A 24191-nucleotide genomic window follows, 5' to 3' on the forward strand; every position below is an offset into this window, starting at 1 on the left:
ATGTGGCCTTAAACCAGTTACATTATTCTTAAACAAAAAGCATCTTAAAAGACCTCTCATATCTTATATACATTTAGGCATCTTTGCCTTAGGCCACAGAAACTAATAGTACTGCACTTGCTTAATTACATAGCTTCTTAGAAGTCATGACTTAAGAATATTCTTGGGAAAGTCACCAGAAAGGCTCTTACTGTAAGCCTATTTCCTGGAAAACCACATGCATGCTTCAGATATTCTTTCTCTCATATTTTCAGTTACTTGGCAAACCTAAATGGATTTCCCTAATCATTGTTGCCTGAAATTGATTACCTGTTTTCCCCCAAGTGACTACGCACATACAGACACCCAGCTGCTTGCAATTTCCCTAAACTCTGAGTCCAGGGAAATTTTTACATATTGTTAAGAAAAGACATTCTAAATCAATATTGCATATTACCCAAATATTCATTATTGAAATATTATTATTTTCAATAAACAATATTGAAATGGTCCTGGATTACTAACCAAAGGGCTCTTTCTGAATACTGAGAAGATCAGCATTAGTATAAAGACAGAATTACACATACCAGTCTTCTCAGAACTGGTAACTTGTGAAATAGATGACTAAATGTAAGGGTAAGGAATTGGAAAACTGGAAATTTATTCTTCCACAAATCATCAACCCAAATAATCCCTAATATATTATCTATACAACAGGAACAACACTGTTTACTTTCTGTCCTGTGAAAAAATACACAAACAAAAAAACAAACAAAAATCCCAAAACACAAACTATTCTGGGTGTTAAGTCTATTTTATAAGTCTATAAAACAGATTGGACTAAATGTTCTTAACTGTTCAAAATAGCTGACATAACCATATTCATGATGGTTTTGTATTTAGGCTTAGTAATGAAAAGTGAGAGAATCAATTATCCAGGAATTTCCCCAAATTGAGATATTTCATAAAATATAGAGACAATTATGAAAATTGATTTGACAGGTTTTTCAGACAGATCTTTTCAAGTTCTGCCTCCTTGGGATCTCTGTTTCAGATTTGTCACAAGCTTCTCAACATGTACAAAAATAAATTCCACTCATCTCCCCACAAAGGTTCCTCTTTGGTCTTCTCCATCTCACAAATGGCACCCTCATTCTTTCAATTTCCGAATTAGAAAACTGGGCCTAATCCTTGACACACCACACATCTAGCTCATCAATAAGCGGCATCACTTATATCTCCATCGTATAACACGAAAAATGATAAATTTGATCATAGAGTTCCCATGCTGAAAATTTTGCAATTACTTCGCATTGCACTTAAAGGAAGATTCAAAATCCTTAAATATGGTCACCAAAGCACTGCATGATCTGGCCCCTGCTTACTTGGGCAATATCATTTCATGTCATTCATTATCCTATCACTAAGCTCTAGTCACAATGAACTTTTTTTAGTTTCTAGAAGGTACCAAGACCTTTCCTACTTCAAGGCCTTCATATACACGTTTTTCCTTCTGCCTCAAATGCTTTTCCCACTCTTTACCAGGTTAGCTTCTAATTACATTTAAGACTTAAGTTCCCCAGAGAAGTCTCCCTTAAGTCACTATTTAGTTGGTACCTCCTTATAACCTTTTACTTTCATTCATAGCATTTTTCTCAATTTATAGTATCGGTGTTATTACCCTTTCCCCATCACACTATAATCTCCTAACCACAGGAACCATTTCTATTTTCCTTTGTGAAGCCCCATTGCCTGGCTCTGTGCCAACTACATAGTAACCACTTAGTAAATATGTATTGAATCACTGAAAGACTGAATAAATGAATGCATACAGATATCTCTGCATTATATATGCATAATTAAAGCTAGTTAGCTCAGTTGACTAGATTGTTGATACTTCCTAGAGAAAGTACCCTGTGGTCGACAAAGGGCTGATCCAGAACTATATACACATGTTAAATTTTGAATTCTCTGGAGCATTTTGGCTCTCTGGTAACGATGAATTGTATCTTCCTCTTTGCTCCGTTGGATCCATGGCTCAAGCTTCTCCATACTGCTTTTATTCTCCCTTATATTAAAGATAGTTAACTTTTGTCTTTCTCTTCCATTAGAACTTTTTGAGAACAGAAGTCACCTCTGATTCATCTTTATCTCCCACAATAACATAAACTTTGGCAGAGATTTCCTTTAAATATTTTACCTCTCAAAAATAAAAATAGCTATTAGGTGCCAAGTGAGATTAAAATTGCAAGGTTCCATCATAGTTTATTTAAAAGACAATTTAATTATTCAATTTATTCTGATTCAGCACTTTCTGTGTACAAGGCCCTGGGAGAGGCATTAGGAATTTAAACAATGAATAAAACAGTTTCTTTCCCTGTAAATAAGTAAGCTTTATATAGAAAACATAGCCCCATCACTCACCTCTGGATGACCACAATATGAAAAAGTATGACTGACTCAGCATAATTCCAACAGAACCACTGCACTAACCAGGCCCAAGTCTGCCAAAGGAATTTGGCGGTAGCCTGCTTTGGGGGATGTAAAATTAGATCTAATGCTTTCTCTGGTTCTCCTCATTAAACCAACCCATGAGTAACTGCATCTCCTCAAGCTGCATATTTATTGGGTTATTGTCTGCACACACCTGGCCTATTAATGCTCACCTCCCCACTTTCTCCACATCCCAGAGCAATCCTGCCCCCATCCCAGCTCAAAGAAGAAAGTTCAGCCTAAAGTAGGCAAACAGAGTGGGCCCTAGTCCCAAAGAAAAAGATACAAAAAAATGTGTTCCTGATAAAATTAAGGAATTTGGGCTGCCAGTTCACTAGTTTTTAAGTGGTCTGCTGAGCGGCTGGAGGTCACTGAGTCACTCAGCTGGCAGGAGGCCTGCTAATGGATGCCGCTTTGCTGAGCACTGAAAACCAGTATTTGCCCGAGGGCTGTCTGAATAATTGTTGTTAATTGAATTGTAGAAATAGCTACATATTATATACACATGGTATATCATTTTAATAGAAATAATGTGTATGCTCATTTTGTTTGGCTTTAAAGTCCCTTGGAAATGTGATTTTAGAAAATATGTGGGGTAGAAAAATCTTTTCTTTCATACCACTGGACATTATGGTAAGGGAATATTTTATTTCTTTACTTTTCTTCCCAGATTCAGTTCTGTGAATTTAATGCATTTGAATTTAGTCCATGAGGGATCTCTGAGTATTTCCATTACATTATCAAGTAACTGTTGTGAAGACTGAAACCACATGTAGTAAAATAATATTACAAATATGGTATTTATTGAGCAGTCAGTTTGTGCCAGGTACTATTCTAAATACTTTGTGAATTGACTCATCTAATTCTGTAGATGAGACAATTAAGGCACAGAGAGGTTAAGCAATTTACATAAGGCCAAACAGCTAATGAGCTGCAGACATAGGATTCCAACCTAGACACTTCGGATCTAGAGTCTACTCTTAACTACCTTGCTTACTGCTTATCATGTGCCAGCCGTCAGTTTGGTGCTTTTACATTCATCACTTCACTTAATACTCACACAACTCTATGGGGTAGATGCAACCATTATGATCCCCATGTATTAAGGAAGGAATTGAAGCTTACAGAGGTTAAACCCCTGCTCCAACCAAGGTCACACTGTTAGTAAGTGGCGACCAAGATGCCTTGCCTAAACTTTAGCCAGGCCTGATTCCAGGCCCTTGACTGCTCTCACCTAGGCCCTTATGCTACCTACATGCCTGAGAGGCTCCAAACTAGGTAGTTCCTTTTCTACCTTCTCTTCTCTGTAAGTTCCAAGAGGCCTGAACATAATAAAAGAAAACGTTCCAAACCAAATGGCTCAAATTGCAAATTCAGTAAAACACTGACTCTTCACACTGATAGTCCCTTAAGGTCCTCCAAGCACTCTCCCAGTAGCCCACCCAGCCCTTTAAAAACATGCTGTCCTTTGAACGAAGTTGAGTTCTATTTCTTTTCCCTGCTGCAAGCAGTCTTCGAATAAAACCATCCTTGCCTGCTTAACATTGTCGGGTGCAAATTTTTCTTTGACAGTTGTTGAACAAGCTGGGTCTGACTTCTGGGCCTGAGATCTTAAATGCCATCCACTTCTGTCTCCCAAAGAAGGTGGTATACATATTATTTTTTTAATTGCATATAGCATTAGAGATTAAATACATTTTAAGGGAAAGAGAAATGATTTGCTCTGAGTGGAGTGACTATAGTCATGTTCTTCTAAATTATTTAAAATACTTTTAAGCCAATTATTAGATTTTTTCTAAAGTATTTAAAATACTGTTAAGCAAATATTAAATGTCAACATTCTGAAGAATAGGACTCAAATGATTATTCTTAAAAATTAGAGTAACGATTCATTCTACTCTTTATGCAATTCCCTAGGGTAACTACAGTTACCTCAAGAGATCTATGATCATTTCCAAACGTAACACATTTTAACTTATTTTGACTATATACAAGTATGAAATATTATGTAGTTGTTAGTTACAACACACAAGAATATCATAAAATCAAAACAAATCACAACAGTGTTATCAATAAGAATATGGGATTATTATCCCAGGATAGATTATTTTAATTATTACTATTTTCATTACTGTTTTGCTAAACAAGAGGGCTTATGGTCTATAATAGAGAGATTGGAAAGTATTAATATGCAGCCATGATGATGATCCAGTAAGATAAAAAAAATTATAGAAGAATATAAATGATTGTCACCATTGTTTATAGTGACATTTCTAAATGAACTTGTCCTTTCTGTATCTGAATTCATGTTTAGAGTATTAGTTCTTTATACCCTCTGTAAAAACCACTGTTTCAGGATTTCAAAACCCTCAGTAACAATAACTATCAGAGGGTGAAAGAAGAGAGTACATTGTATGGGTATTGTGGCATGAATTTTAGCTAAATAGTTTGTCACTAGTGACTTAGTGTGAATCATTTGTTTTCCCATTTACCTTTAGGTCCTTTGAAAAGTTTAATTTCCACCACCGTCTCCAAAATGGGTCGTCTTCTACGGACATACAGCCGAACAATAGATCCCGCTTCTTTGAGAGCTTCTACTGCTTTACTGTGGGAAACTTCTGACACATCAACCTCATTCACCCGCAAGATACAATCGTTGACCCTGGAAGCAAGGGAAAAAGGCAAATGTCAGGAGTGGCTAGGATGATTTCTTGGTAGTATTATGATTATCACACCTTAGGATGCGTGGAAGTAAGATTGTAAGAAATTTCCTAATGTTTAAATTTGGAAGGAATATTTCAAATGGAAGAAATCAAGAAAACCTTTAACTCCTCAGCCTTCCCAGCCTTCCCCATATAGACCACACCCCTGGTGCTATCCCATCCTGAAGTCTGGTTCACACTAACTGGTACTACACATCACATATGATGTAAAAGAACACATGTTTTAAAGTCTCTGTCAATTACATAATTATTTTGATGTTCTTAATTGGTTTGACTGAGGGTTACAATTTGAATGGTTCTCAGAACTTACTACTGTGACGCATATAGATATAGCAAACGTAACTTCGTAGATTAATTTTCCTCAAATTCTTAATTTAATAGTTTTAAAATTAATATGCAATCATTTTAGAAAATCTTCAAAATATAAAAATACAGAAAGAAGAAAAATGCACATGACTCCATCATCTAAAATTAAGCTGTTAGCTTTCTGGAAAATTATTTTCCTGTTTTTTTTTGTTTGTTTGTTTGTCTGTTTTTTCAAATTAATCTCACATGTTATGGGTTTTGAATTTTGAATTTAACAAAGTTCTGAGATTCTCAGAGAGTCATTGTCCCAGGGAACTTACTTTAAAAACTAAGAATCTACGGTAAGTTCAATGTCAAAGTTTCCTTTTTGCAATTTTCCCATGGGAAGGAATAATTTCACTTTTCCAGAAACCTTTCTGGCCATGGACTTCAATTATCTGTTTATATTCATGAAAATAGTTAAGGATAATACCACTTATGGCTAAGAGCACGGAGTTTTGAAACTAGAAATATTTCTTTTACTCACTCCACATATCCATTCTAGTGTTCCCCATCTCAGTTCACCATGTTGCTCAGATTAAAAGTTGAGTAAAGCTCTTGCTTTACTGCTCTCCCCAATCACCACCACAAATTCAGCTCAACCTGCAAAATATGTCCTCAATCCATCCATGTTTCTTCATCTCCACTGCTACCATCCTAGTTGAACTCGATGTCATCTCTCACCTGGTCTACTTCTACAGCCTCCTACCTGGCCTCCCTTGGTCCTCTCTTGTCACCTTTCTTCACGTAGTGGTCAGGGTAAAGTGAACATGGTCGATTACTTATGCAACTTCCATTCCCCACATCCTCCTTTCAAACAGTGTCTGATTTTGTCCAAGAGATCTATCCTTTAGCAAACATTTGTTGAATGAATGAAAGAATCAACCTAAGTTCAATTTCTGTGTCCCTCATTTCTTAAGTTTGTAACATTGGGCAATTTCCTTAAATTCACTAAGCTTCTAATTCTCATCTTTAAATTGGATACAATAGTAGTGCCTACACTTTTTATATACTTTTTTGTGACAAGTAAATGAAATAATGTACATATAAGTCCTTAGTACAGAACCTGGTATGTAATATACACCTAATAAATGGTTGCTATTAGTAGTAGCACAAAATTTATCAATTTATAATATTTTTAGTTATTGGATCCTATTACCTTGTAGAATAAGAATTATTATCCATATTACAGAAATGAGAATGGTTCAAAGAGGTTAAGTCCTTTGTCTAAAGCTTTCCAGCAACTTGGACAGAGCTTGAATCTGTTCTCAGGTCTTTCTGTTTCAAAATTTGGGTTCTTTGCTCCTAGGAACATATATATCTACTATGATGAACTGCTTCATGTGCACTGCGCACACATCAATTCAAAATTATAGCACAGTAGTGGAAATATTATACAAAAATCATGGGAAGAATTTGTCTTTCTTTTTTGACCATAATTTTTCTATACTTCTTTGAGAGGTGAGTTGAAGGACTGTCAAAATCCTGAGACAGAATATTTTACTTATTAAGACTCAGTAATGTCATTTCATCATCATAAATGTTATGGCTTTAAAAGGTTTACCCATAAATTTCCTCTCTCACTGACTATAAAAACAATCATGGAAAACTACCAATTAAAATAGTTTTGAGAATGTAGGCATCATGGGTGCCAGCTTCCCTGCGGCAGCTGGTCCTTTGAGAGTGGGTAATTTTTCCATCTCATGATACCGCAGAAACAAATGTTTGCCATCTCCCTACACTCAGAATACTAATCATATCACAAACACTGTTTCACATGGAAGGGAGTGGTTGACATTAAAAAAAAATGGAGGCTGTATCTATTCAAGATCTACTATTTTTTTTCTTTTTCTTTTTGTGCACAGTGTAATTCTTAATTGTCAATGACTGGGGTGAGGAAATCAGTCTGAATCAGATGTTTTTTCCTGAATATATGGATGAAACTGGCAGCTGTTGTGCACTAGGGAAAGCACTAGATTGTGAGATCAGAGGCTTGGATATCTTGTTCCCCAGCTCTGTATTAGCTGTGTGACCATGGTCAAGTCACTTTGAACTTTATTTTTTGGTGGAAAGACAGTAAGCATTCCCAGAACTGGAGAGAGAATTAAACCAGAAAGCTAAAGTATATAGATGTTTGTGTAAACTGTAACATCCTATACAGCTGAAAGTTGTTTTTGGTAGATGGGTCACAGATGTTGTGCTCAAGGATTTACTGAAGAGTGAACAGGGAAAGACATTGAATTTTAGAAGGAATTCTATGTACCATATCATTCTAGTTCACTTATTTTGTCTCACTTAAACAATTTATGATGTATTGATCCCCACTTTACAGACAGTGAAATTTCACTGACAAGGTCACAGTGTTGTGAATGCAGGGACATGATTCTAACCTGGTTTGTCTTTTTCCAGAGCTTACGATGACACCAAGTTACTCAGAATTAATTGTTTTAAATTTTTTTTGAAAAAATTGAGGGGGATTTTAAATCCAGGTTCTCAAAATAGAGAGGAAAGAATGTCAGGCCAAATTAGGGCACTCAACTTCCCTTCCTCTCAATCACTGAAATAGCATTTAGATAGAGGGTCATGGTTTTTTAAAATTAATTTGCTCTCTCTACCAGTAGATAAACTTTATAAGTAAAGCCACACTTGTATACAGTTTGAAACATATAAATACATTAGTAGCTTCAAACTCAAGGAAACGTACCAGTAAAAAGTGCAGGCTTTATCATATTTCTGAGCCACTGTATTAGAAATTCATTTATATACAGATTTCCTCCCACTCTAACGGTGTAATTAAGTTGATAATTTCACTCTTTCAGTGTCTGCCATTTCTGATATGTCTACAATGCCCATCTGTGGCGGTACCAAAATTGTCCATAGGATTAAAAGATTAATTTTATTCTTTTCCTAGTTTCATTTGCTTTCTTTGTTCTGGGACCTTTTCCTTGCGGAAAATATCTCAGAAATAAAGAGGTTAGTTCATCCTTAACATGTATCCACAGAAACACATCTAATTTTGCAATGAACAATTTCTGGAACAAGATGTAGCATCACTGGGAAGTCAAATAATACTTTATATAAACTATAGCTTTATGGCAGCTTTGGTGAAAGTTTCTAAAGATCAGCACACATGGCAGAATTCCCACTGTTACCTATTCTGCCCTTGCCCCATTCCACACCACCTCAGCCACACTCAACCACACCCAGACTCACTCAAGATTTGATTCAAAAGTAGGTTTTAAGTCACAGGGTCTAAAACTTAACTCTGTAGCAATTATTGGTTATTAAGGGGTGTCCCTTAATTGTCTCACCCTTTATTGTCTCCACACCACACTACTCTGTCATCAAATAGATGAATTAATTACAGGTCAAAGGGCCACATCCATTGAAAAACCTGATCAGTGTGCAATATGCTGGATGAGATGCAATAACACACTGTTAAAAGGAAAACACTAGCTGGGGGGATTACACTGCATGCACCTAAAAGAAAAATCAATCACTTAAAAAATCATAATCTTTTCAAGAGGAATAACTCTACATATTTTATGTCAGCTACAATGACAACAAAAAAGCTCTGAAGGCTAAGGTATCAAAACGGTCTTATTTCTCTTTGATTCTTACAGTCACCAAAGGTAAGTTAGGAACAAATAACAGAAGTTTAAAACTTTATTTGAAAAAAAGTGCTTAAGCTAGAAAACAGTGAGAAAGGAAAAAACACAACATATGCACACACACACTAATCAATTAGAGGCTGAACTGAATGGTTTCAAATAATTATGACATTTTCTAAATCTACTTAATTAAGTATATCTGCTCTCTTCCTGCCTTTTCATAAAGCACATGTAAGTGTTCACTGCAGATCTTTAAAGTCCTTGTTGAAACATTCTATCTTAATGATCCATTTATTTCATTGACCTCATTAGGTGCTATTAGTCCGTTAAAACCATGAATAAAGGAATAAATATGTGCATAACTTAACAATTTTCTAGAAAATGAAAAGGACTGATGTTTTGGAAACATGTGATATGTGCCAGTGCAGTAACATGTATTGGCTCTTTTCTTCAATAAACACATGGTTGCTGGGGTGACAAGTTCGTACAGCTTAACACAGACCACTTGCCAAGTTTGGCCAGTCTCTGTTTTGGGAAATCTAGAATTGAAACCATAAGACTCAGAGTTCTGTCAGCTAGCTATTCTGAATAGAAAGAAATAGAAACTCGAGACCTTAATATGGGGGTTATTTTCTTATGTGTTGCCTGTGAAATAGCAAAAACCTATCTGAAAGAAATGGTGAATAAAGTAGATACATGAAAAGAAGCAAGAGCTTCAGAGGGAGGGATCCTTCTGGCTTCCCCACATTGCTTCAGTCCATAGTTGTCATCCTTCCCAGGTCTTGCTTGTCCAACTCATCTGTGAATTTGAGAAGACACTCCCTGGATCCTTCTAATTAATTCTCCCTTTTGAATAAGTAAGGTCAGGTAGATCTCTTTTACTTGCCAGTAAAATATTCCTAACTAACATAGACTTTATGACTGGCATTTTACTTGTGTCATCTCCCTTAGCTTATTTCTGTTTTCTTTTTAATATTTAATTCAAGCTTCTCCTATCTTCTAGGAAACAATCCTGACCCACCTGGCTAGTCCAGTATCCCTCCACCAGGTGGTCAGTGCATAACATAATCAGGGTTACCTGACTTAACAAAAGAAAAGAGAGGGCACCCAGTTAAATTTGAATTTTTTTAGTATAAGTATGTTCTACATAATATTTGGGGCATAATTTTAATAAAAATATTAGTGTTTATCTGAAATTCAAATTTAAGTGGGCATACTGTATTTTATCTGACTGCTATTTATACAAGCTCTTATACTGAGCTGTGATCTTTGCTTTATTCACATAGCATGATGTTTAGTACACAGTGGGAGATGTATGTACCATGAACTATATAAATGTTCTTATAATCTTAACAGAAACACTGAAAGGTGTATATTGCTTCCTTCATTTTATAGCAGAAACTGAAGCTCAAAGAAGTTTATTTTGATGGAGGGTGAGGTCTAGCTAACTCCAAAGCCCATGCACTGCACCACCTGCAACTCTGAATTAATTTTTAAAAATAATTTGGAAAATCATTTAAAGACCAAAACCAACTGTTAACAATTAGTGGGGTAAACGAGCCTACTGGAAAGCAATAAAGCCAAGGTAAAAACAGAATCTGGATCAAAAGTACTCGATCTTTACCATGTAACAGAACACCTGCAGGGCTTGTTAAACCACAGATTGCTGGGCCCCAGCCCCAGAGTTTCTGATTCAGTAGGTGTAGAGCCAGACGAGTGTTCACATTTCTAACAAGTTCTGAGATGATATTGGTGCTGCTGGTCCAGAACCAAACTCTGAAAACCACTGCTCTAGGTTTTGAAGGGTCACTCCACTTGGCTCATGCATGGTCCGTTACATAATGTGCATAAGTACTCAATCTTACTTACACCCAACTGACTGAGCTCTGTACCAATCTGCTCATTGTTGCAATTTATTTGGAATGAAGTCTTTAAGAGAATCTGGACCAGGAGACCACAGCTGCCATACTGTGTAGAGCTGTGCACATGCAAGCCAATTCTAGCACTCTTTTCCTGGCTCTTTTCCTTCAGCGAAGATCAGTTCATTCTACAATTTAAAAATAGGGCTTTTGCTCTCATCTCTAATTCTGGGTAAGAGTAACTCGGGTTTATGATCCACAGAAACCATCTCCTACAGTCAATGTACTGTTTTGCTCTCTCCATTTGCCACTTCACTTCCCTTATATAAAATGCTTGCAGGATTTTCTGCAGCTGTCATCTGGGAACGATCACAGCTTTCCACAATGTGGTAAGAAATTGCTATTTCAGCATCAGTGATTGGTCTTACAGCACTTTCCCAGAAAAGCAGAGAGGCTAGTAACAAATCCGGAGCCAGACAATTTAATGGGCACAACATAGGAAAAAAAAAGGCATTGAATGGGAATTTCAAAGGGAAAGAATCATAGGGTTGCAGATTACTTAGTCCACTTAGTCCAAAACCCTGTCAGGAAACAGGACTGTATGTCCACTTTTGTGAAATGAGGTCCAGGTACCTATTGCCTGAGTTACTGCAATAGTTTCCTACCCAGTCTTTCTGATGCCCCATTAGCTAGCCCCTCTCAAGTTCATCCTGTCACACAAACCCAGCTTCAACTTCCTTAAGCAACACTTTCATAACTCCTCTCACCTCAAAAGTCAAGAGTTACTTACGTATATAAAATAAATACTGTGCTTGATTTATCTTGGTATTCTCAGTGTCTGGCACACAGTTGTCACTTATGAACAAATATTGCAGGACCTCAAATCTGGACCCTCTTTTTATACTTCTCAAACTGCTGCCCAATCAAGGCCTATCTTCACTGTCCTGAGAACACAACTTCTCATTATTGCCTCTGCATTTAATTTCGTATTGCCTCCTGTCCCCCAAATGCCTAAACAAATCAGCCCCATTTAAGGGCAAGCTCACACTCTATAGCCCCATGAAATGTTTCTTAATCACTCAAGAATTTCTCATTGCTCATAATTTTTGAAGTGCAAATACACAGTAGATGTTCATCAAAAAGCAATAGATTGATTTAGCACTTCTGAAGATCTAAAACAGTGAGTACGACATGTTAAGAAACACATGTAAAAACATTGATTTCCTGTTTTTCCTTACTCATATCTACTCCAATCACAGGAATTAATGTGGATTAACACAGCTGAAAGTCATAAATGTACATTTTTTCCTCTAATTCTACTTGGCTTTATAATGAACATTTTAGTGAAAATTTGAGAACCACAAGGCTCACGGTATAGTGGGAAGAATACTGGATAATAAAGCAGACATGAATTCTGATCCTGGTTCTACCATTTTCCAGTTAAGTCAGTCATTTTTTTTCCTGTCACTTACATATAAAATTAGCTCTAACTTAAGATTTTGATTTCGTGTTTTTGTTTATTGTTTTTATGCTTATTTTAATTCTTGGAGTTCAATTTCTATAGAAACAGGAGAATTAAACTATAAGTATTTATATTTCCATATGGCAAAAACGCTTGTAATCTTGCCCCTTATTTTGAACTATTCTTACTTTTCATGAGTAGAAGGTATGCCTTAATCCCGTCCATGGGAAGTGTGGAGTGAAATATCTTATGTGCCAACTGATGTGCTGTGTACTTACACTTAGGCAAGGAAAGTCGTATTTGATATTAAGTGATTTCAGCAGTTTCTGAAATGTATAAAATATTTAACAGGAAACTTTCAGCATCTTTAAAGATACTTAAAATTGTAAATATTAACTCTCGTGGTAAGTATACTAATTGGATATTATAGAGAAGTAATTGTCAGCATTTGTAAAATAGGACAACAGATAAGATACTTGTATTTCTTAATTCATTCTTCTTATTTATTACATTTCTCCCCACTGGAATGTAAGCTGTATTAGAGAAGCAATGATGTTTTACTTTCTCTTTTGATCACCAGTGGCTAGCACAGATCCTGACATAAGTTACCAACATCCACCCAGTATTCATTATTACTTTCTTTCCCTTGCTCTCTACCTCCAATCCATCAGTAAAATCAATTACTTCTAACTCCAAAATATGTTCCAATCCATCAACTTCTCTCCATCTCCACTACTACCACCCTAGTCCAAACCACAATCCATTTTACCTGGACAAGTTGGCTCACCAGTTCTACTCTTACAGTCTATAATTCATTCTCTACATGGAGGCCAGGGTTCCTAATCATTAAATTTAAGTCAGATGGTATCAGTCTTCCCTTGCTTAAATCCTCCAAACTCTTACTGTATCTTTTACAATAAAATTCAAACCCTTTACCCTGGTTTACAGAGCCCTGATTCCCACTTACTCTTGTATTTCACCTTCTACAACTCTCCCCCTGTCCCCTTCACTCTGGCCATACAGGCACTAGTTGTAGTTCTCTACCAGGTGCCTTGCTCAAGCTCGCTTTAGGGAACTTGTACTTCCTGATCCCTCAGCTCTGAAAATCTTTTCCCTCGAAATTTGCTTGGCTGGCTCCTTTTGGTCATTGTTTTTGTTTCATAGCTGCTGAAACAAATACCTTACAATAGGTTGGCTTAACAATAGCAATTTACTGGCTTGCAGTTTCAGAAGCTAGAAGGATTGTTTCCTGGGGGGAGGGAAAGGGTGTCAGTATCTCTTGTTTGGCAGGCAATTTGGGGGTTCCGGCTTTTTTGTCCCAAAGTAATGCAATGGCAATCTCTTCTCCTTTCTCCTACAGGTTCTGTTGACTTCTGGCTTCTAACTGCTCCCCTTGGTTTCTCTCTCCAAGGTCTTCTCTATAAGGCCTCCAGCAACAGGATTAAGAACCGTAATGATTTAGCTGGGCCACACTTAACTGAAGTAACTTCATGAAAAGGTCCTATTTACCATGAATTAAGATTAAGAACATGTTTTTTGGGCAAATAACTCCAAGCTACCAGTCATTAAGATCTTACCTTAAATATCACCTTGTCAGAGAAGCCTACCTTGATCACCCATTCTATAGTAGCCACCTGGCACTCATGGCTCTATCACCCTAATTCATTCTCTACATGACACTTATTTCTATGTGATATTTTGTATGTTTGTTTATTTTCTGTGCAACAGACAAAAATGTAAGTTCTCTGAAAGGGGGAGCCTTGTCGGAATTGTTGACCATTTTATACTTAGTGCCTAGGACAGTGCTGAGCCCATTGTAGGTGCTCAACTGATGAATAAAAAGTGAATAAATAAATGAATGGATACAATTTTACCCAGTTTGGACTGGGTTTGTCAACAAGAAACTATATAAAATCTTGCACCCAAATTTGAATTCTGGTATTTCTAGCTCGATGACCTTCTTAAACTCAAGCCGTAATTACTGGAATCATTCAACACTGGCAAAGACTGTGAGCAATTTTCTATACAGCAGATAATGCTAAATGGCCTGGAGGTACTGATTTTCGAGGGCAGATGATTAACGATGCTGTTTTCTGAACTTTTCTGAGCTGCAATAATCAGCATTTATTGTTTATGTGATTTTGTAACATCCATATCCCTCACCTCTTCCTAGGCTAAAACAGATTTCATAAAATAAATTAAAATTAATTTTGTATTGAAAACTCTGGACACATTTGGAGGGTACTAGTGTTATTTTGTGATTTCATAAAACTGGAGCTGGAGATTCCTGATTTAAAGGTTGAACTGGTGTCTGAAAATGGGGCACTCAGTCCCTTACATGTGTTCTCAGCTGTGAAGGTAAAATTCAGAGGCCTGGGAATGGTAGCCAAGAAGATTAGGGGCACAAATATCTCCTTTCTTCCCAATAACTGGGTTTCATTTGCATTCACCATTTTCTCTTTTGAACCAGAAAGGAACCTATTGTTCTCAGTCATCACACATTATGCATAACTGTCCATGTAGGCTATGAGACTTCATTTTGGAGCAAAGCAGAACAAGAGGGGCAATCGCATGGAAGAACTTCCAGATGAAGCCACAGGGAACAGGGCATCAAGGGAGAGAAAACACCAGAAGATAAAGGAGATCAGAAAGAAACTAAAGAGTAAAACTGCACATTATCTTAGAAACTCTGTGGCAACAGCTGATACCTGGACCCTCTGGTACCAACTTCAGTCTGCCTATCATTTCACTATCTATAAAACACTAAGAATGTCTTCTGTTTTATTTAAAACCCAAGAAACATGACAGGCAGATACTGACCCATTTAAAAATGGAAATACTAAAAGTTGTGTATGTTAAGTGACTTACCCAAATTCATACAGAAAATAAGAGAAATTAAAATTAAATATTGGCTATGGTTCCCAGTCTTGTTCTCTTGACATTTATCATTCCTGCTTATACTATTGTTTCAATTGTCTGGGAAAATCCAATTCGGATTGAACCCAGCCCTCAACTTTCGTTATTGCGTCTTCCAGAGCAACCAAGTACTGAAGTGATAGAAAAAATCTACAATTAACAAGTCACTATAAATTCATGATTTACTAATGTAATATACCCTGCACCCTAGTCAACTTACTATCCCTCCTTCTGCAGAGGCAACCTTCAACCCCTTCCTTTCCTGCATCACTTGCAGATAAGCATGCCTCGTATTTCCAAGAAAAAACAGAAGCCACCTGTTGAGTGGCTTGTGCTAGATTTATATACATACCTTTTCTTATGCCAGATTTACATACTTACCTGCACGCAAACCCATGCTCTCCTCTTTCAATTACAATGGAGGATGTGTCACTTCTGACACCAGAGGCCCAACAATCTACATCTTTTCAAAGAACTCACTTCATCATCTATTCCTTTATATCCCGCATCTCTTTAATTAAACCATCCCCTGAACTTTTAAACATACTCCTGTATCTCCTATGTTTTAGAAGTTCTCCATTGACCTAAGTATCTCCCGTTGGCTCCTGCCCTTGCTCCTTTGACAAATCAGGTTTATCAAAAGAGCTGTTTACATATACTCTTCTCTACCTCTTCCTTCACAATCTCTCCTTTTCTAATCCTAATCCAACTCCCCTCACAACCCTCTTTCCCAAGAAGAACAAAGAAAATGTTCCTACTACATTCAGTGGCAACCTAGATCAGGCCAAATCTAATGCAATCTCTTTAGTCCTGATCTTAACTGATCTCAGAACAACGTTAACCCCAGTTGCTCACATCCTCCTTCCTTAACTCCAGTTGCTCACATCCTCCTTTGGACTCTTCTGCCTTCTGTGACTCTGAACTCTCCTGTTTATTCTTCCCACCATTCTGGTTGCTCTTTTTTAAATCTCTAGTTTAGTTTTCTGCCAAGCTATCTGTCTTCAAACTTAAAACAACAACAACAAAGTTCATGCCTTCTTTTTCATGCTTTAAGTTGACATCAATTTTTTTCCATCATAAATTTAAAGATTAGCAATGGATATAAGGATATAATTTCTGGTCCATTGTGAATCATAAAATTTTATTTTATTTTATTTTATTTTCATTTTTATTGAGATTGTTCAGATACCATACAATTATCCAAAGATCCAAAGTGTACAATCACTTGCCCCTGGGTACCCTCATACAGCTGTGTATCCATCACCACACTTAATTTTTGTTCAATTTTTAGAAACTTTTCATTACTCCAGACAAGAAATAAAGGGAAAGATGAAAAAAGAAAAAAAGAAAAGGAAACTCTAATCCTCCCCTATCCCTAATCAACCCCCCTCAATTGTTGACTTGTAGTATTGGTATAGCACATTTGTTACTGTTTATGAAAAGATGTTGAAATACTGCTAATTGTAGTATATAGTTTGCAATAGGTATATACTTCTTCCCTATATGCCCCTCTATTATTAACTTCTAATTGTATTGTCATACATTTATTCTGGTTCATGGAAGTGATTTCTAGTATTTGTACAGTTGATCATGGACATTGCCCACCACAGGATTCAGTTTTATACATTCCCATCTTTTGACCTCCAACTTTCCTTCTGGTGACATATATGACTCTGAGCTTCCCGTTTCCACCTCATTCACACACCATTCAGCACTGCTGGTTATTCTCACATCTTGCTACCAACACCCCTGTTCATTTCCAAACATTTAAGTTCATCCTAATTGAACATTCTGCTCATACTAAGCAACCACTCCCCATTCTTAAGCCTCGCCCTATATCTTGGTACCTTATATTTCATGTCTATGAGTTTACATATTATAATTAGTTCCCATCAGTGAGACCCTACAATAATTGTCCTTATGTATCTGGTTTATTTCACTCAGTATACTGCCCTCGAGGTTTTGTCATCAACCCATTTTTTTTTTTTAATATGGTTTTGTTCACTCACCATACATTCCATCCCAAGTAAATAACGGATGGTTCTCTGCATGGTCATACATTTATGTGTTCACCACCTTCATCACTATCTATATAAGGGCATCTACATTTCTTCTACAAGGCAGGAGGGAGAATCAAAGAAGGTAGAGAGGCAAAAGAAAGAGGAAAAAAAAATGACAGCTAGGAAGCAGCAAAAGGAAAAATAACGTTAAATCAAAGTAGAATAAAGAATCAGACAATACCACCAATGTCAAGTGTCTAACATGCCTCCCCTATCCCCCCCTCTTATCTGCATTTACCTTGGTATATCACCTTTGTTACATTAAAGGAAGCATAATACAATGATTCTATTAGTTACAGTCTCTAGTTTATGCTGATTGCATCCCTTCCCCAATGCCTCCCCATTTTAACACCTTGCAAGGTTGACATTTGCTTGTTCTCCCTCGTAAAAGAACATATTTGTACATTTTGTCACAATCGTTGAATACTCTAGATTTCACCAAGTTACACAGTCCCAGTCTTTATCTTTCCTCCTTTCTTGTGGTGTCTCACATGCTCCCCACCTTCCCCTCTCAACCGTATTCATAGTTACGTTTGTTCAGTGTACTTACATTGTTGTGCTACCATCTCCGAAAATTGTGTCCCAAACCACGCACTCCTGTCTTCTATCACCCTGTAGTGCTCCCTTTAGTATTTCCTATAGGGCAGGTGTCTTGTTCACAAAGTCTCTCATTGTCTGTTTGTCAGAAAATATTTTGAGCTCTCCCTCATATTTGAAGGACAGCTTTGCTGGATATAGGATTCTTGGTTGGTGGTTTTTCTCTTTCAGTATCTTAAATATATCACACCACTTCCTTCTTGCCTCCATGGTTTCTGCTGAGAGATCCACACATAGTCTTATTAAGCTTCCTTTGTATGTAATGGATTGCTTTTCTCTTGCTGCTTTCAGGATTCTCTTTGTCTTTGACATTTGATAATCTGATTATTAAGTGTCTTGGCATAGGCCTATTCACATCTCTTCTGTTTGGAGTACGCTGTGCTTCTTGGATCTGTAATTTTATGTCTTTCATAAAAGATGGGAAATTTTCATTGATTATTTCCTCTATTATTACTTCTGCCCCTTTTCCCTTCTCTTCTCCTTCTGGGACACCAATGATACATACATTATTGCACTTTGTTTCATCCTTGAGTTCCCGGAGATGTTGCTCATATTTTTTCATTCTCTTTTCCATGTGCTCCTTTGCGTGTAGGCTTTCAGGTGTTTTGCTCTCCAGTTCCTGAGTGTTTTCTTCTGCCTCTTGAGATCTGCTGTTGCATGTTTCCATTGTGTCTTTCATCTCTTGTGTTGTGCCTTTCATTTCCATAGATTCTATTAGTTGTTTTTTTTGAACTTTCGATTTCTGCCTTATACATGCCCAGTGTTTCCTTTACAGCCTCTATCTCTTTTGCAATATCTTCTCTAAACTTTTTGAATTGATTTAGCATTAGTTGTTTAAATTCCTGTATCTCAATTGAAGTGTACGTTTGTTCCTTTGACTGGGCCATAACTTTGTTTATCTTAGTGTAGGTTGTAATTTTCTGTTGTCTAGGCATGGTTTCCTTGGTTATCCAAATCAGGTTTTCCCAGACCAGAACAGGCTCAGGTCCCAGAGGGAAGAAATATTCAGTATCTGGTTTCCCTGCAGGTGTGTCTTAGAAAATTGCTCCACCCTTTGATGCCTCAGATCACTGTGCTTTTCTGCCCAGCAGGTGATGCCTGTTAGCCTATAATCCTTGACTGGTGTGAGGAGGTATGGCTGTTTTCCCAGGCTCTGGGGTCTGGTTCTGAATGGAAAGGGCCCTACCCCTTTCCTCCTAGAGAAGATAGACCCCTCTAGGGGGAGGTCATTAGCATTTCAATGGTCTCTCTCTCTGCTTGTGCTGTCTCCACCCTTTTCTGAGTCACAGCCCTGGAAACTGAAAATGACTGGGGCTTTCTCCACTGAGCCGATAAAGGAACAGATAGTCCCCTTCAGACCAAGTCCAAGGCACCCCTCTGGCTCTCCAAGGTCAGTCGTCACCCAAAGCCTCTGTCTGTTTTTTGGGGATTCGTACCTGTAGTGAGCAGTTCACACTCACTACTTAAAACCCCAGTTGGAGCTCAGCTGAGCTATATTTGCTTGCTGGGAGAGAGCTTCTCTCTGGCACCAGGAGGCTTTGCAGCTCGGGCAATGGGGGAGGGGGTCTCGTGACTTGGATCCACAGATTTTACTTACAGATTTTATGCTGTGTTCTCGGGTATTCCTCCCAATTCAGGTTGGTGTATGATGAGTGGATGGTCTTGTTTGTCCCCCTGCAGTTATTCTGGATTATTTAATAGTTGTTTCTGGTTTTTTGTAGCCGTTCCAGGGGGACTACTTAGCTTCCACTCCTCTCTATGCCGCCATCTTAAAATTTTATTTTTAAACTTACATAACTATTTTAAATGTATCCAGTACAATGTAAGTATGAGTGGATTTGAAATCCATGGCCACAAATTTAAAATATAAATGAACAAGATTTTCTTGTGTGGAATAAGGAAAAACTTATCTGGCTTTTGTCCTCAGTTCCTGGAGAAGAAACCTCTGAATCTTTGGCATTTCCTGTGACAGGAGTATCTGTTGTAATTCATGGTGGGCCCAGGGCCTCACCTAATAGTTCATATGTTAATGACTTGGCAGGGAGGGGCCAGCCACACCTGTAGTCTTAGGGTGGGTGTTGGCCCTACCTGAAAGACCAAACATAAGTTTAGGGTTGGGTTTTTGAGCCACTCCATAGCAGCTCACCTCCCATCTCTGGGAGGGGAGAGGGGCTGCAGATGAGTTTCACCATGTCGCCATTGATTCTATCAATCATGCCAATATAGTGAGACTCCATACAAATTTGAGACACTCAAAGCCTCCATGAGCTTCTATGATTGAGGAAATACATGTCACTGTGCCTAGGGGTGATTTGTTCTGACTCCATGTGGAGAGGCTTGCATTTGGTTCCCTCCCAGGCCTCGCCCTATGCATCTCTTCTTTTTGCTTCTTATCTGTATTATCTTAAATATAGCACTTTCAGAGTTCCAGTGAATTATTGAACCCAAGGTAGGTGCTAGGAAACCTCAGATTTGTACCCAGTTAGTCAGAAGTGCAGGTGGCCCAGCCCCCAAATTTGCAACTGGTGCCTGAAGGGCAGTCTTGTAGAGGAGAGGATGCCCCTAACTTCTGGGGTCTGGCCTAACTCCAGGTAGAGTCAGAATTGTCACTGCAGTATTCGCAGTCGGTGTCTGAAGCTGTTGTAGTCGTAGAAGTTTTTGAAAACCCTCAAAAATTGAGCAGTTGGAAATTTTACTGTGTTTCCTTGAACTTGTATTTTTACCCCACCTTTCCCACAGTTTTATTCTAATATATTTTTTTATGTTAAAACATATTATATTGATTATACTAGTATACCTGTGTGCAACAGAAACACATGTAAAAAATGTTTAGAAAAAACTTCTTCTGGACTGAGTTATCATAATGATTATTAGTAGTACACAATTGATCAAAATAACCGAAATATACCATAAAATGTTACCTAAAGAAAAGCATACTTGTATTGGCGGAGCCTTTCTTAATGGAATAAGAGGAACTTTTTAAAGTTAGCTCATATTTTCATGAATGAATATGAATTAAGGTTAAAATGAAAGAAGATTCAGAATTCCTATTTTACATTCTACAGATGTAAATACTGAAGAATCTTGTTCACATAAACAAGGAGATGGGAATAGTAAGAGAACTTTGAACTTCTTCCAAATTATATGCCCCAAATCCTGTGGTCTATCATTAAAATTATTTTAATCATCTATCAACTGTCAGTTGCTATTCTATTTTATTGAAAGCAAAGAATTGGAAACAATATCACTTAAAAAAAGGATTCATTAATCAATCGTTAGAGTCATTGGCTTTCTCAACACCGACACAATATTTCAGATTGACCCTTTACACTGAGGGCAATGAGTCATAGTAGGATTTGGGATGAGTAAGACATGTGCTTTTCTTTTGTAAAGTGGGAGTTTATAAGTGGAAAAGAGGGAAAGAACCTCTTAAAGTTAACATTATCCAAAATGAAACTATTTTATTTTCCAACTTGGCTTCTCCTCTGGTCTTTACCAACTGTCATGGTCCTCAGTTCAAAGTCATCCTATAATAATTCTGCTAAATATTAATCTCTTTGAAAACAGAAATACTGTATACTGAGCACCTGATAGGGGACCCAGAATAGAAATGATTTATTTGAAAGAATGCCACTTCCCTTCACATCCCACATCCAATTAATCATCAGACCTTATCAATTTTACTCCTAAAGTGTATTTCAAAATCTGCCCACTTCTCTCAGCCCTTGTGCCAGCACCTTAGATCAGGCTACCATCATTTATCATCTCAATTAAGAAGCAATAGCTTCTTAACCTGCTCTCTTGCATGCACTCTTGCCAGCCAAGCCAGACTTCCACAGCAATCAGAATGACATTTTGTATGTAACAATTTCATCCACTGTAGCAATTTCCTCACTGAATCATTCAAGGTTTCATGTTGCTGTTAGAAGGATAAAGAACAAACTATTTATTAGGGGTCCTCAGGCTCTCTCTACTGATACCTCATGTCTACCTCTCCATCTTGTGCCAGTCTGCCCTCCCTCACAAGCTCTACTCCAGTGGTCTCTTCCCTATTCCTCTTCAGGCTTTTGGACATGTTATCTCTGCCCGAAAACTCCTCCTGCCCTTTTCACATTGCTCACTCACCCTTTATGTTTCAGCTTAACTACAAACCTCCGTGAGGTTTCCATTGAATGCTACTAGACAGATTAGGGCATGCTATTACGTTGTCACAGCATTATATACTTTCCTTACATAGTACTCATTTAAACTCTAACTATATGTTTATTACTATACTGCACTGAAAGTCCATGAAGACACATCCTGTTTCCCTTCTTCCCTTCCCTATTCCCAGCTCCAACTGCCTGGTACATATTAGAAAACTCAGTAAATATTTTTAGGACAAATGACTACCAAAAGTCTGGGAGTAAAATGGCAGGTTCTGTCAGTTTAATAGATAATTGCTTTATTGCTTATGTCTGTCACTTCACTTAATTTCCCAACTCTTGGTGACATGTCACAGGAGTAGACGACAGTGACATCTGCTCACCCAACATGTGAAACTTCCTCCTCTCATTCTCCACACTTTTGACACAAAAGTGACTCTGCCCATTCCTTTTTCTAACTCAGGTTTCCATACTTACTGCTCTGAAAATCCAATTCTTGAAAATAACTAGGATTACCATTGAATTGGAAACCAGAGATAATTTAAAGGTCTTTCTCCCCAAACCCCAAACCAATTTATTTTGGTCTAGATCCCCAAGAGTCATTTGCTAAAATCAATATCAAATGGGCTTAGAATATTAGAAGGACAACATGCTTCTTGGGAGACTATTAGAAATAAATAAGAGCAAATGCCTTATCAGCATATAGGGTTGCAATCAGCTCTTTGCTATATAAATATAATGAAGATTGGGTCTTCCCAGAGCTACAGATTTAATCAAAGCAGAGTTGATTACCTGGCCATAACCACATTCTGAACTTTCTCAGATTGTCAACAAATATCAAAAGATTAGAATAGTATTTTGAAACTAACAACTTTCAAACACTACCATACTCATTTTATGAAGAAAGACAAAGAAGTTAGCAAGGTTTTGTGACCTTCCCAAAGACTTACAGCTTATTAGTGGCAGAGATCCCCAGGTCTCTTGCCTTTGCTAGAGCAGTGCATCCTGTTAACTTTCAATTTGAACTGGAAGTTTGGATCCAGACCTACAGATAATATGGGAAATTGTTCCCTACACACAAAGCAATGTTTAGGTTTGAATCAGAAGTTTTAGAGCCCATGGTGCCAATTGTAAGGGATCTGAACCACCACATCAATGTCTTAATCCCATTATTTCTCTTCCAGGAATCAATATGTTGTTCTTGCATGTGTATATTTAGATAACTGGGCCTTAAAAAGCACAGTCTGAATTAATCCTAAATTTTAAGGCAGTTTGGTGATTCATTTTTGGCTTTTGAAAATAGAAACTTTACTAATTAGGTCATTTCCTAAAGTGTTGATATTTTAGCAGGTGGGATACAAGGTTAAATATCTTCTAAGTATGTTGAGAAAATGGAGCTTGGTGTAATAATTTCCCACTTTAAAGGTTACTTAGACCATCCAGATCTGGAGTCCAAACCAAATGGTATTCTCTACTTGGTGAATAGATTCAAGAACTATCCCAAATAACGGAACTATAGATTAGTTATATCTAGAACTGAACAGCAATATGAAGAAGACTTGAGCTTTCTGAAACTAGAAAAAAAACAAAACTTTCAAATTTGTACAGAAGAATATTTTATGCCAGAAAAGAACAGGGCATTTAAAGTAATAACTGTTTTATTGATATATAATTCACATACCATAAAATTCACTTCTTTAAAGTGCACAATTCAATGGTTTTTAATATATTCCCAGATATGTACATTACTCAGCACTTTCTAATTTTGGAATATTTTAGTCATCCCATAGAGAAACCTCCTACCCATTAGCTGTCACTTCCCATTCTCTCTTCTCCTCCAGCCTTAGCCAACCATTAATCTCCTTTCTGTCCATTTGGATTTGCTTGTTCTGAATGTCTCAAATAAATGAAATCATATAATACATGGCCTTTGTGTTTGGCTTCTTTCACTTAGCATAATGTTTTCAAGGTTCATCCATGTTGTAGCATGTATCAGTACTT

General features: G+C 37.3%; 1 protein-coding gene across 16 annotated transcripts in view; it reads right to left on the reverse strand.

Moving 5' to 3' along the window:
- The window catches only part of DLG2 (discs large MAGUK scaffold protein 2), a 2332374-nt gene that overhangs the window by 587998 nt on the left and 1720185 nt on the right, over positions 1 to 24191 (reverse strand). For all 16 annotated transcript variants that reach the window (XM_037840899.1, XM_037840898.1, XM_037840904.1 and 13 more), the window contains one exon: positions 4965 to 5134. In XM_037840899.1, coding sequence (XP_037696827.1) covers positions 4965 to 5134 — 170 coding nt within the window. The remainder of the gene's footprint in view (positions 1 to 4964; positions 5135 to 24191) is intronic.

Source organism: Choloepus didactylus, chromosome 6 (assembly GCF_015220235.1).
Source record: "Choloepus didactylus isolate mChoDid1 chromosome 6, mChoDid1.pri, whole genome shotgun sequence".
Classification (NCBI taxonomy): Eukaryota; Metazoa; Chordata; class Mammalia; order Pilosa; family Megalonychidae; genus Choloepus; species Choloepus didactylus.